Raw genomic sequence first — 14,845 nt, 5'->3', positions numbered from 1 at the left:
TCACTGAGTATTTAAAACTCAGGCAACGATGATCTTTCCTTTTTTTTTTTTTTTTAGTATCAAAAATGTAATTGACATTAGACAAACTGCATTAATGTTACAGGATCTTTGTGCGTCAGTTCACCATCCCCAGAAATGACCCATTCTTAAACCAAGACTAAAACAATAAGCAATGGAGGTTGTTTGTCTCAAGAGGTTTGGGGGCAGATTAACATTATTAATCAACAGAATTTCATGTTGACATAAAATCACGCACATTTCACCAATTCTTTCATTTACACGTGACAAACATACATTCCAGTTTATATAAAACTTCAACATTGGAAGACTTTCCAGACTTCCCAAACCACAGGCATATTCATTCTGACATGGTAAGAACAGGGGGGGATGTTCCACTTCATAAAGAACTAAATTGTGAGGTAAATGATTTGGTTGAGGGTGAGCTTTCTATGATGCCAAATGCTATGGCTGTTCAAAAGAAATGTGGACATTCTTGATTAAAGTGAGGACAGAATTTGACATTTTCCATTTACTCAATCATACAGCTCCATAATAAAAGGAACAGTACATTAGAAAATAAAATAGACATTCATCATTTGACATTTGTTAAAAGATTCGCTTGTTGCTTGACATAGTTCTTTTTTTCCTCCCCATTTACAGTGCAAGTGATCGGTACTAATATTGACACTCTTTCGAGATACTCGTTCTTTTCCTTGAGGAGAACAAAATCATTAGCGTAGGAATAGTGCAACATCAGAATAGAGGGGTCTAATTTGTATGTCTTCCTACCCCCTGAGAATAGGATGGATCATAAACTTTGAAGGCCCAAATGTTTTCTACTTCCTACATTGCAGCTCCAGAGAAGCCAAGGCACCAAAGTGGGGACTCAGGATATTTTTGTTCCAAAGTTGTTGCGCTCAAAACGAAAAGAAAAAAGAAAAAAAAATTCTAATTCTTTTTCCAGGACAAGCTGATAGGTCACTAAAACTTTGGGCACTCAAAGGCGGGACGGATGAGCGGCGCACAGGATCAAAGCTTTAGGTTGAGACTGAGCACCAAAAGACGACTGCAACGTTTTGTCAATGATGGCGCAACAATTAGATTAATAACTGAGCAGGTTTTAAAAACCCATCAGAGTGTTTCAGTCTTGGTGCATTCATGAGGAGGCAGATAAAACACCTCAGGTTCAACAAGTCCACATTCTTGCTATCCCGGGTTTTATCTTGCAGAAGCAAAATATAAACATCGCAGAGGTTCTTTCATATTTTGTTGGCATATAACGTATCCTCATCACTTTCACTTTCATCCTGAAACTCGTGGGCAAGGAGAGACTTTTTGGAGCCCATTGACGTAAGCCGGATCTCGTCGTCGTATTCGTCTCGATGCTGCCGCAAACGATGGAAGCCATCCTTTTGCCGATTGGACTTGGCAGCGCACACACACCAGATGATGCAGGCCGTTATCACCAATGCTGTCATGGAGGCAGCTGCAGAAAGAAGAGATCTAATCAGGTGGGACGTCAAACGCTTTGTGTGGCGGGCTCTATCTAGTGTGGAAACTGAGAAGTGCAACAGAGTTGAGCTCAAGCTTCTTGTGCGGGCCATATTTAATTATGTTTTCAGAATTTGCTGCAGGCCAATAAAAGCTGGACCGCGGGCCATTGTACACCCCCCTACTCTAACTGATTAACATGTCTCATTCTCATTAGCTAATGATGAGCATGGACTTCCCTAGTCAGCAAACTAAAATATTCAAGCCGTTTCAAATAGGGGTGTAACGATTCATCGATACACATCGATTAATCGATATAATGCTGTACGATTTATTGGCATCCATGCTAAACGTAAACATCGATTCATATCGCTGTGTTTGACCTCTGACATTAGACGCTACTTTAGTTTGAAATCCAGTTCATTGTTGCTTGCTTCCTCTTTCCGGGAGCAGGGAGCAGTGCGCGGCGTTGTGTTGTGAGCAGAGCAGGCACGTGAAAGGGGAGTCGACAACTAGTACGCAGCTCCTGGGCTGGTGCTATGGCTAGTGTCCAAAAAGACGAGGAAATTTGCTCCCCTTTAGGCTTCAAGTCATTCGTTTGGAAGCACTTTGGATTCCAAAGAAAAGATGGCTCAACGGACAAGACACGTGCAGTTTGTTAATCCTGCCATGCGGTGATCAAATATTCAGGAACCACAAATCTCGCCGCACATTTAAAGAAAAAACACGACATCAAAGTTCAGTGTTAAAATAAGCACTTTGTATACTACAATACTCTTGTAATTTCCTAAATAAAGAGTTTGCAGTATCTTGTTGATTTTGCGTATGAATTGTTGTAAATCAGGATATTGTTCTATATTTTCTATTTAAAAAAATATATATATATGTATCGATCGTAGAGCACTATATCGTGATGTATCGTGCATGAATCACAGCAGGGTTTAAGATATTGGCAAATATCGTATCGTAGTACTTTGTATCGATATATCGTATCATGACAAAACCCGCGATTTACACCCCTAGTTTCAAAGTATATATAGCAAAACAAAATATAACATACTCCAAAATTGTGTGTTGCTGTGCTTCAGAACATGTCTTCATCTAAATCGATGACTTTTTAAACTATTAATTTACTATGTTAGGTAAATCTGACTGGCACTATCTTCTGGTGAAATTGGGAACGGGAATGGAGGTTTACTGGTTCAACCAATAAATTCCCCTCCACCAATTTAACAATAGTTAATTTTGTAGAAGTAACTTTTAAGTAACCCCTACTCAGGCCCTTTTCTTTAAGTCTTCCATGTCAAGCTTTGAAATTTGGAATTTCATCTTAGCCAATTCGTCTGGGCCAAATCCAATACACACTCACGCACCATCTTTTACCATCCTATCCACCATGTAACTCGACAATGGTTATGATGCTATACACTTGCATTGTATGCTAATGGGTTCACAGTGGTAAACCAGAAGTTAACTTTACATGCAGAGGTGCCAAATCCACATCCAGAGTAGAAACCCTGCCACAGTTTGGCTTTAGCTACAGGCACTTCCAATTAGCAGTCGGGTAAACGAGCGCTGCACGAGCATGCTCTTTCTGCTGGTTTTTACTTTGTGGACCTGGACTTGACACTTCTGTTTAAATAAGATTACCTGCACTGGCCACCACAAATTCTCTTGGTAGACCAAAGATGCTGTGATCCATATCAAACTCAATGATGACAGAGCTTGCTGCTTCATAGGAGGACACCACCACCTGAGTTGAGACATGGCAACAATGACTTAAAACTGTAGCCGACATGCAATCTTTCAAACTGTAACACATCACACCAAACAAACAAATACAGGCAATAAGTATTGTATTAATTTTGCTCCCATCTGTTCAATTTTTAACCAAAGCACTGTTGAAGAAAAGGGGGGGGGGGCAAAAAACACACAAGTGGTAAACATTTGCTCGATTCTTACTGCTCCCGAACGAAAAGCAGAGTGATACCTGATTGAGTTTCTTTTAGCAATGACCCAGCTTCATTAGAGAATCACCTATGCAGGTGTGACTACTCAACCCAACCTCCAACAGGTTGCCTTATGGGTAACAAACAGGAGTTGAGGACCCGCTCATAAAAAAAATAATCATTGCATTACTCAACCTTTTACTTCAGCCTTTGTATGAAATACAAAGACCACCAGTCTTTTTCATCCTTGAATTATTCAGTGCTTAAGAAATATAATAGTGAATAATTGACTGAGGGTATCCCAAGTGAAGATTCAGCGATGCCGACTGAAAACAGTCTCCAAGTGTTGTATGTAAAAAAGTAAGTGCAACTCGTGATCTTACTTTCTAATTTGCATGATGCGTACCCATTAAAAGAAGATGTTGTTTTAACTTCTAGAGATGCTGCATATGAAATGAGTTGCTATGGCTTGAGACGGCGGATTAGATGTCCGAAGAAATACGGAGAAACAACAAAGGAAAGGAGTTACATGGCGGCACCTAAAACTGACTTGGATGTGTGGAATGAGCAGAAAGATGGAGATTGTGTGCAGAGACCGCTGGACAACCGGTATAAATGCAATGCTGCAATTCTTCCAGACCTCCATGTGACTCTCAGTGACAAAGCAAAAAGTGACATTTGCTCCAGCGGTGTTGTGACTTCTAAGTCAGAACCAGAAGCGGGACCTTTAATGATCCATGGCTTCACGATAGCAGAGTATCAAAACATGTATCATTTACTGGTGGATCCTCTGCTTCTAAGTCCTTGTGGGAAGCCAAGAGCGTACAATTTGGAGCTGGGACGCACTATTAAGGAGCACCTGTTTACAGAGCTGGCCTACCCCATGCTTCAGATATTTGAGTCACAAGGAACAGTGAATGTAGTGGAGCGCTTTTGTTTGCTTCGCACAACACCCAGCATAGACATCGACTGTAATGAAGGCTTTCCAAAATAAAGCATGCAATCTTTTAATCACGGCTCCAAAATATTAAACAATTTTTTTGCTTGCATTTTCACAGATTTGTTGGACATGTTTTGCTGCAAAGCTAAAAATGCTTACGCGCTGCAGTTTAAATGCGTGGGGGTTCATAATGGCCAAAATACACATTTGGAGTTAAGGTTGTGTGTACCAATGTGGTGACTCCTTTTGTCTTATCCCTGAAGGGGTCACAGCAAATCACCCATTTTTGTCCAGATGATTTGCATGAGAAGTGTTTGGCACAGTTTTTACGCTGGATGCCCTTACTGACCCAACCCTCTGCATTCCCCCGAGCTTGATACCGGCACAGTGGAGACACAGACATGTGCCCCCCTATGGCTACATATGGTTCCCTGGTCGGGACTCGAACCCAGGCCGCGGGCGGTGAAAGCTCCGCATCCTAACCACTGGACCATCAGGGTGTAGTGTGTACCAATACGACACTAAATTAACCTAAGCATGAATTTCTTTTTTTCTATTTAGGGGGTAGTTGGATGGAATGGAATGGGGACTTAAAGAAATTGACTCATTGTGTATATAAACTTAATGTGACCTTTTAAGTTCAATACCAAACGCCTTCATGAGTAAGCTGAATTTTTAAATATTTACTCCAATGGTAATACTGAGGGGCTCCTCTTATCACACCATATATTTATTTAAACATAAACAGGGGCGTAGGCAGAAATGTTTCAGTGGCATGGCCAGCGACTCAGTGAGGTTCGACCAAGGGTGGCCGTGCTGGCATCCATCTGCAGCCTGACTTTCATGAAATAAAATGTGCGCTTAATACACTAGAATCTGCTTTTGTGTCTCATTTCATAGTCTACTTTGCTCTCATGAACTTATTCACTAGCAAACAGTCAAGCAGTGATCAATTGTGACAGACGGCCCATATTTTGCAAACAACTATCAATGGCTCCTTCATTCAAATCATATTGAAAAATTACAACAACACAAGTGTCTTAATGCTCATGGTGCTTTTTGTTCCTACTTGTATTATGAGTGTCTATGAAAGATTGGTAAGAGTGCATTTTATTCCATGAAAAATGTCTGCTTGCTTTGTTATTTTTTTTTGTTTTACGAAGTGAAAGTAATGTTTTTCATTGAATGTTCTATACTAAAATCAATGTGAAATAGCCAGAGGGGTGGCTACAGAGTGAGAAGGGATGGCTTCAGACACCCCTGGCCACCCTGTAGCTCTGCTCTTGTGTATAAATAGTATACCTTCTTCTAATTCATAGAACACAGGAAATTATTTTTATACCATCAGTACTATACAGCTAGATTTCAAAAGTGTATCAAACGTAACGAGTGTCCATGCATGTACCTCTTGGCGTTGCTGTTGGTAACCATCAGCAACAGCTTCGATGTTATGGTTGCCAGGTGCCAGCAAGGCCCGAAAATAACCACCCTCTGCAGTGACGACTCTCACACCCCCATTCATGACGACGATGGCGCCAACAATGGGCTTCCCACTTTTATCTCTCACTACTCCACGCACTCCTTTGTGGACCTGGATGCGTTAAAGATGTATGAAGACATTTGAAAGTAAAGGTGGACAGAAAGTATACATTTGGGGAGAAAGATTCAGGCAGCGCACCTCCACCAGCATGCTCAGAAGAGGCCTTTTGTTTTCTGCCCAGAGTGTGGCAAGCTCTTCAGTAGGAGGAAACACACAACAGCCGGTATACACTGTGATTTCTGGACACTGACCAAAATCCATGCTGAAGTCCTGCAAACACCCAAAGGCAAAATATATTACTATTTGAGTAAAAGCTGGGGAATTTCTTTTTTAATAAATTCAAAACATTTATGTTTATTATGTGAAGCAACAAGAGGTCGTACCTTCATACTGCCCATATGACTTTGTCTCTCAGCTGCTCTCATAACTCCATCTGGAATGTTACTTGCTGAGAAAAAAAGAAAAACACAATGACACCAGGTCTTAACCTCCACTTCATAAACGATAACAGAAATACAATTCCACCATGTAGCGTACGTTCACAAATGCAGTTTAGATAAAATGATGCACTATATCTAGCGTAACGTAATTTCTGGGAAGGGCTACTGCACAAAACGAGTTACCAATTCCTTTTTACTATTTCAAGGAGCAAATGAACAAGTGGTTCACAGGTGTGACTGGTCGGTAAGTAGTCCTGAGTGTACCCTGGCAAAATTCAGATACGATGGATGGATGGATGGAATTTTATGGTTTCTGTAGTTGTATGCAGAGTTGCAGACATATAAGTTCACTTAGGCACAAGAACACATAATTGGAAAATAGTCCAATGTGACCCTTTCCTTCACATTTTCCTACAAACAAGCAGGTCATTAGGATGTAGAAAAACATACTCTGTCCATTATTTGAACATGCAGTGTTGCCAAGGTGCATTTTGGGATGGTTGGTGGCATAAACACTGGCCAAGTACTTCAGAGTGCCTTCATTCTCCACTGTAAAAAAAAACACAGATTAGTTCTTTCTCATGATGCCAAGCAGCAAACAGCATTCAGGTGATACCTTTATCCAAGTTCTTTGAGACTTGCAGTTATGTAACTTTCTCTGTTTAGCTTGTCAAGTCAATCTGGGCCGTGAGGACACAGTGACCCAATTATGTTACGCAACTAAAACGTCTACAGCCTGCTGTAGCATCAGGACACAGAAATAATTATTAATCTCACATAAGTCTATAAGTGATGGAGTATAAAAATTGTGTTGAAACTGAAATAAAATTAGCATGTATAACAGAACCTCGCTTCACAAAATTAATGCATAACTTGGAATGACAGTACGTTAGCTCAGTTTTTACAAAAAGTGAATTATTGAAGCTGTATCCTGCATCATACCTGTCATGGAAACCTGACTTAAAATCTTTAAACCTTTAAAGATTATTTTTGTCTTTGCTCCTGTAGTTTTTTTTTTCCAGGAGTATCAAAGGCTGGCGTGCGTTAGAAACCTCTACAAGTTAAAGAGCATCCTGGCTGTTGAGTTACCTGATTGGACAGGCTTGTCATAAGGGTAAGTAGCCACAAGGGATCCTCCATCAAGGGCCACAGACAGCGTGTAACTTTTATCTAAAATCATGTCCATTATTGCTCTGGTTTCTGGCTGTGGTTCCACCAAACGCTGGGATGCATTGCCTAAAAAGGGGCATTACATACAAAAATACAAAATCTATTTTGTTTCTCTTTGTCTAAAGTGTTCGGTCAAACAAAAAAATGTAGCTGACCAAAGAAGTCCGTGTCCAGATCTTTGCCATGAGTATTGGTGAAGCCCTGAGTGGATGTGCACTGCTTCTCCACCGCTTGTTCTCTTCCATCCGGATTGATTGATGGCACGATTACAATAGTTGTCTCATTCACGAGCTATGGGAGGAAGAGTGAGCAAGTGAGTGATTATTATGTCTGTACAAAGAACATTTTGAAATAGAGTTGAGATTTGTATTAAAGCCATACACGTCAAGAGAAGTATATCATCACTCAAAATTAAAAGAAAAAACTCACCCTACTAATGACTGGGTTTTTGCCATAATTGATGCATAACATGGCAGCAAACTCAAGAAGCAGCTCTGTTCCCACAGGGGCATTACCATGGATCCCTGCTACAAAGCGCACCTTGGGCTTAGAGGGCTCAGACACTCCTGGGTTGTTGGAGATTTCCAGAGCCCAAATAGTTCTAAACTCAACGCTGTGGCCCAAACTAAATGAAAATGAAGTACATTTTTAGAATGCATTGTAACAATATCCGGTCCAAGGTGGCGAGAACACAGCAAGGCTCCCTACCTCTGCAAGGATGTAATTTTTGGAAAGTTGAGGGTAAGACCTCGGAGGAACGCAGACAGCTCCTTGTAACCTCGGAATCGGAAACTATTCTCTGTGTCGGTGCTCTTGACAAGCTGTTCTAAACCTTGGCCCAGAGAGAGGTACTTGATTAGGCTTTCAAACTCCTCCTCGGATGGGTTATGCTGGTGTCCAGAAGGCCACAGGCCGTTAGCTTCTGAATGAAGCCGGGTCAATCGGAAATCAACCACTTCTGCGCCATTCTTGGACACGGTGGCGTATGTCGTCACAGGTTGATATCTTCAAAGGACAGAGTGTACCTTTAAGTGCCTGTACACGAACGAGGCTACTTGCCCATTGAAATCTTACCCGTGGGCGGAGGCAGTGATGGAATAAGTCCCAGGGACCAGTAGTCTCCAGTAGTCACCAGTGTGAGCTGTGGTGATGTTGTGGTCAATGCCCTCCACCTGGATGGTGGCATTGGGTATCCCCATACCATCCCTTATGTCAGACACGTTACCTTTTATTCCATAGTGAACCTGAGGATTCACGCACATGCACAAATGATAAATGCAAAAGTGATGAAAAGAAAAAACATCACAGTACATTTATTTCAGTTTTTTACCTGATGGATAAACTGAAGCAAAGATCGGCGATTCTGTTCCCAATAGTTAGGCAGATCCTTGGCCCAGGGGTACTTCACACAACCCAACTCGATAGTCACCTCAAAACAATTGGTGTTTACATAATTCCAGTCCTGCATGCCCCCTGAGGAAAGTTCATTTTCTGATAAGCAATAAGTACCACTTGATTTTAGAGATCTGTAGGCATTTGCCGGTACTTGAAGATGTGGATCAATTCCACAACAGACCTTAATGGACACTGACTTATGAAAAGTAAACTTTTTAATAAGGCTCCGATATTGACTATAAATACACCGTTTGCATGAAGGGTATCTGTTGTCATAGCCTGTGATTTGTCATTTAGTAGTGTGCGTGTGTCCATCGACCCACCAGCAACATTGTACCAGCTGGCCCCATTGGTGATGCCGTCCGTAAAGTATTCGCCAGGGTACAGGTTCACACAAGGGTGCCCATTGTGCATCAGAGGGTTTTCCTGCAAGTGCATGTGAACACACACAAGAAAAACAAAACATAGTACTGTTGGAAGTCCTTGCCCAAAAATATTTCAGCGGGCCAGCGCTGCTCTCTTTCATCCCATTTTGTTTTCAGTTTGAACATGACAGCTCAAGAAAGAACAACACCAAGCATGAAGTGTCAATTGAGTTACCTGTGAGTAGGTTTGAGACAATTGCTGAAAAATCTTGTCATCAGGTGACTTGCTGTATCGGGTTTTGCCTTCTTCATCGTCATCAAAGGGGTAGTTGACCACCAAAGAACCTAAACTTACAAAGAAAAGAATGCAGATATAGGAACATACTGTAGATCAAAAGTATGCACACAGAAAAGTCCATTTTTAAAAGCAACCCGCACCTCCATGGAGATTGGCCGACAGGACGAAGGGGTTGCTTTTTAGCCAATTCATCATGGCAATAGTCTCTGGCTGCCTGGGATCTTTGATAGTGGCAAATTGGTCTGGGAAGTTGCGATTCAGGTCAAAATTATTGCTGTTGTTGCGTCCTCTGTAGCCTCTCACATCACCTGTGTGGAGAGAAATGCAAATGGTTGTCTCTAGTCATATCCAAGAAGTAACAAAATTACCTGCTCTGGAATTTCAACATATGTAACTACCGGTAACAACAAATTAGAATGTTAAAAAATAGAAACTATAGTAATTTACAGTAACAAGATTGATGTGCAAAAACAGCACGCTCACAAATTGTTTATATATACAGATTGAATATATTGTCACACTATTAGATCCAACACATCATATCAAATAAGTTTGAAAAAGACTTTGATTATGACTTGCATTGGATTTCTTAAGATTGTGAAATGTGTACTTCATGTTTGACGCGTCTGATATCAGCATGAAAAGCATAAAGAGAAGCTTAAATGTGTCCAAGAAATATTTGAAATAAACTTTACTAAACTAACTTAACTAAAGCACTTCATAAAGGTCCTGGCAGCGACCTTTTCAACAATTATGATCGCAATGGGATAACTCACAGAACTAACGAGATTAATGTAATTGAGAGTTAAAATGTTGCCCTGCAGCATATTATCAAGTGATTCAAGTGTTTCATTCTCATACCTTCATTGGCCTTTTCGTAACCATCAGGGTTCATCGAAGGCAAAATGTGAATGCGAGTGTTGTTGACCAACTCCGTGACTTCCTGGTCGGTGCCATAGTTAAGGCATAGGTACTCGATGAGATTGAGCAATAGTTCCCGGCCAACGACTTCATTGCCGTGCATGTTGCCCACGTATTTAAACTCAGGCTCACCTGGCCGGCAATGACAGAAAGCGCAGGAGAATTACAATTTCCTTTAGACAACGGCGTTGTGTGTAAGGAGACATAACTAAAAAACAAAATATTTTACCATGTTCATGAACTGTGGGGTTGTCTGAGATGACCATCACATAGAGCTCCCTGTTTTCAACCGAGCGGCCAATGGAGTAAAGATGAGCAATGGATGGGAACTCGCTGCTGTACTTGCGTAAGAAGAGCTCCATGTCAGCATAGTTGTGGTGGCGAAATTCTTGGGGTTGAACAGGTTGTGGCTCTGGTGACAATGAAGTAGGTGTGCCTCTAGTCTCTGCTGTTACCAACTGGGAATGGGTTGTGCGAGGGGAGTTGCTACTCCAGATGAACGTGTGAATGATGTCAATGGTTGACGGCGTAGTGGGTGTGGTCTGAGTGACGTTGCTTGCAAGATTTGGCTCAATGACAACTGGCTCCAAGGTAAAATTAAGTTCTGTGGCGTTTCCATCCAAAACTTGTACATTGTTGACTGTCACCGGTGTGTACCTGTGTAATGATGAAAAATTTTTAGTTGCATCTTTAAACATCTTTATGTATTCAAATATCGGTCTAAATAATACGGTTGTGTGAGAAACCTTGCTGTTTGGTTGTTACTGTGAAATAAAATTCAAAATTAAATTGTCCCTTCCATCTTAAAATTTGGAATTCAACAAGGAATTACAGAAAAAGTGGAGTTATGGCAGAGTGAGACATTTCTTATTTAAAAAAAAAAAAAAAAAAAAAAAAAAAAAAAACTCGAATCATAATGTACTCAAATTCCCTTGCGCAAGGCTCCTCCAGCATGTTCAGACTCTTGCTCCACAAAATATCACATAAAAAAAACATTGTGTTGGCTAATATGGGTTTTCTCCCTGCAGCAAATATCATTGTATTTCAGCAAGTACGCATTTGCTAACATTCTTTGGTTTTACTCACCCTGTGGCCACAATAGTGATGTTGTAAACTCCTGGGAGCAGGAGTCTATAGTAGTCGCCATAGCTTCCGGTGGTCAGGTTGTGGCCGACGCCTGCCACCACTACGCTGGCGTTTGTGACGGCTGAACCGCTGACACTGTCTTTCACATAACCACGGACACCAATATGGACCTAGGCACAGATCATCTCATTAAAACGAGGTAAATCGATTCGAGGCATCATTTTATATTTATGTATACATGAATAGTTGGCACACATATGTAATCATTTTTGTTTGAATGTTGTTCCAAATCTCCGCTAGAAAAAGTTCTCCAGATTTAACTTTGATTTTAGGACACCATCTAATGTGCGTGAGCTTGATAAATAAATTGGAGCTGCTAATGAACAAATGCCTTATGTCTACCTGCTCGATGAAGGCTAGGAGAGACTCTTTGTTAAGATCCCATTCCTTATGGAGCTCAGACGCTGGGGGATATTTGCAGCAGCTCAGCTCAAAGGTGATTTCAAGACAGTTTGCATGAATGTAGTTGTAGTCCTGCATACCTCCTGCGTAGTGCAAAAGGACATTTATTCAAGTTTAACTTCTGCAAAGTGAACCACAAACTTCTCCTGCTAATGACATGCACACAAAAAAAATGCATGGTAAAAATTCAGTCATCCATTCGTCTCAATGGTTTAAATTGAATGGCACATGTAAACAGATTACCACAAGGTAAACACGGCCCTGTATGCTGACTGAGAAGGACAGCCCTAATCTTAAATACTGTAGCTATCTGAGGGTTTATGTACCGGATCCAGAGTCACACCCCGGACTGTATGCAGCATAAACGACAGGTGACAATGGCGCCAAAGTTTGCGTAGCTGAACTCTAAGCTAACACCAGGGAATGAACCACAGGTGATCTTGTTCTTATTGGGATATAACAATTTGATGCACAACAGTATATTATTTTATTGAACCACAAACAACATGGCGTGATTGTCAAGGACTGTTCCGTTAGCTTATACATACAGCCAGGGAGGAAAAAACTGTAAGAGCAAAAGCGTTAAGACTGGTTAAACAAATTGTTCCCTGAATTGTGTTTGCTGTCTGTGGCTTACACCTTCGCAAGTAGGCAAACTTTATGAAACATTGCAATCATTAGTTCGTACACATGAGCTTTGCCGTTTTGTTCAGATTAGTGAAGCAAACAGCTTCAGTTTGCAAAGAAGGTTCACATTCTGTGGTTAGATAAGACGGAAGCAGATGTTTTGTGCAATACGAGGCCCGAGACAATGTTGTCATCATGGCGATAGCTTTTGCTACACAAATATTTCTGGTTATTTAGCATTCTCTGTATTAAAACATTCCAGTTTTGTACATACTGTATCACTTTTTTATATGTAGTCAAGTGTCACCAGAGTGTAAATATGAATAATATATCCAATGTAGATGCTTAAATAGCAGATTTAATAGCTAAACTAGGTTGAACTGTACAAATACTAGAACACAGTTAACCTACTTTCAGGTACCAAAATACAGTTGTATACTTTCTACCTCTCTTTAGAATAAATGTAAACGTAAAAGAAGAGTAGAATAGTGGTGTCCCAGTTATTTAATGGTGAAACTCTTTACAGCTACTTACATTCTTTTCGACTGCGATAACATATGGTCACTGGTTGGGCATTAAAACAGACTTGTATCTTGCAAGGAATAAGATGCTAAGTAGACCAACGTAATCAACACAAGCCCCCTTTTAGGTAACAGGTCACATGATGACGCTAAACGATGTTTACAATGATTATTTTTGGAGCATCTTTCTTACCTGGTACATCATACCACTGCGCCCCATTGGTGATACCGTCTTTAAACATCTCGTCAGGTGTATCAGAACAGTTGGGTTGCCCAGTCTTCATCACCGGATGGTTCTTGGCATACACCAGGGCTAAGTAGCGAAAAAGGCTGTCATCTGGTGACTGGCTGTAATGACCTTGCTGCTCATGGGTGGCTGTGTCATCAAAAGGGTAGCTGGCAACCACAGTTCCACCGTGCAGGTTACCAGACAAAATAAACCTAAAGAGGAAAGGGGACATTGTTAACAGTTTCCTCTAAGGATTGGCATCCACTCAAAATCAAAGGCTGGACTATTCAGAATTTGAAGATGAGTTGCTAATGAACTACTACAGGATACACACATTCAAACCATAAAGTCCATTCCATCTTCTGGGCAACAAGTTGTGAGATTTCTGTGTGTGTTACACTCACTGTTTGTCCAGTATCCACCTGATGACAGCCATGACCTCAGGAATGCTATCTGAGTTGGGAGTTTTGTTAGAGTACTGGTCGGGGAAGCTCCTGTTAAGGTCCTTGTCATTGGCATTTTTTCTTCCCTCCCTGGGGCCGCCACAGACCCCCTCTTTAGACATCTCGAAGCCGTCGGGGTTCATACTAGGCATGATATAGATATCTGTGGTGTTCACCAGTTTAGCTATCCGCGGTTCCTCCTGGTATTTGGTCAGCAGGTACTCCACAAGATAGACGAGAACCTGCCTGGACACGGTCTCGTCGCCGTGCATGTTGCCAACATATTTGAACCTGGGTTTCCCCGGGGACTCTATATGGGGGTCCTTGGTGATCCGCATCACCCACAGCTCCCTGCCCTGCACGGATTGACCTATGCTTGATAGGTTCGCTATGTGAGAGAATTTCTGGGCGTAGGAGCGCAAGCGTCGGCTTAGATCGACATAATTGTAATATTTGTCGTAGTTTTCTACCGTTTGGCTAGTCGAAGCGCTTCTTGTCCGGCGTAGCCTGGCGTCGGCAACGCCGAGGTGAACAGCAACACAAACAAAAGAGACAAAAAGTGACACCCGTAGTTTTTTAGTCGCGGACTCTGACTTCCTTTTGTGCGCCATGTTGATATTTCCACCTCTGCACCAGTCGGAATTTCACTATGGAGAGAAAAGACTGTTGATGTTATTTGTCCGTCTACATCTACTGTTTTCTTCTTGACCAGCTCCTCGCTGTCTGCTAGCGTCCGCTTCCGTTCTAGTTAAAGGGGGCGGGGCTTCATTTGAGGAAGCGTTTTTCTGTTTTTTTTTATGTGGACCGGAACATTCATGATTGTTATTTTTAGCCTTATGACGTCATTGGAGGTTACATACCAAGCAAGCCTTTAACTCGCATTATTATTATTATTATTAGTTCATTTCTAGACTTGAAAAAAATGCTGGTTGTGTGAAGATTGTATTCTGATTGTTTTGTGAAATATG

The 14,845-nt window shown here is 41.4% G+C and overlaps 1 protein-coding gene across 1 annotated transcript; it reads right to left on the bottom strand.

Moving 5' to 3' along the window:
- Positions 1-514: 514 nt before the first annotated feature.
- cpda (carboxypeptidase D, a) lies at positions 515-14,643 on the bottom strand. Its single transcript, XM_061280803.1, has 21 exons — positions 13,839-14,643; positions 13,399-13,646; positions 11,998-12,140; positions 11,596-11,765; positions 10,739-11,166; positions 10,450-10,641; positions 9,729-9,896; positions 9,526-9,635; positions 9,249-9,351; positions 8,861-9,003; positions 8,605-8,774; positions 8,239-8,535; positions 7,960-8,155; positions 7,686-7,821; positions 7,450-7,596; positions 6,811-6,909; positions 6,304-6,368; positions 6,059-6,190; positions 5,786-5,971; positions 3,142-3,244; positions 515-1,486 (listed from the first exon to the last, which is right to left on the bottom strand). Exons 1-21 carry the CDS (start codon positions 14,486-14,488, stop codon positions 1,260-1,262), a joined length of 4,113 nt encoding a protein of 1,370 aa, XP_061136787.1. The 5' UTR covers positions 14,489-14,643; the 3' UTR covers positions 515-1,259.
- Between the last annotated feature and the right edge of the window lie 202 nt (positions 14,644-14,845).

This window comes from Syngnathus typhle, linkage group LG6 (genome assembly GCF_033458585.1).
Source record: "Syngnathus typhle isolate RoL2023-S1 ecotype Sweden linkage group LG6, RoL_Styp_1.0, whole genome shotgun sequence".
Classification (NCBI taxonomy): domain Eukaryota; kingdom Metazoa; phylum Chordata; class Actinopteri; order Syngnathiformes; family Syngnathidae; genus Syngnathus; species Syngnathus typhle.
Note: the sequence above shows the minus strand (reverse complement) of the source record. Positions and strands in the feature narration are given on the sequence as shown.

Bases quoted from the DNA above. Each gene is read 5' to 3' on its own strand.
- cpda (XM_061280803.1), bottom strand. From the start codon at position 14,488: ATGGCGCACAAAAGGAAGTCAGAGTCCGCGACTAAAAAACTACGGGTG. The intron at 12,141-13,398 runs GTAAGAAAGATG...TGCACTACGCAG, and splicing joins GCAGTGGTATGATGTACCAG to GAGGTATGCAGGACTACAAC. The intron at 3,245-5,785 runs GTACATGCATGG...GTCTCAACTCAG, and splicing joins ACCAACAGCAACGCCAAGAG to GTGGTGGTGTCCTCCTATGA.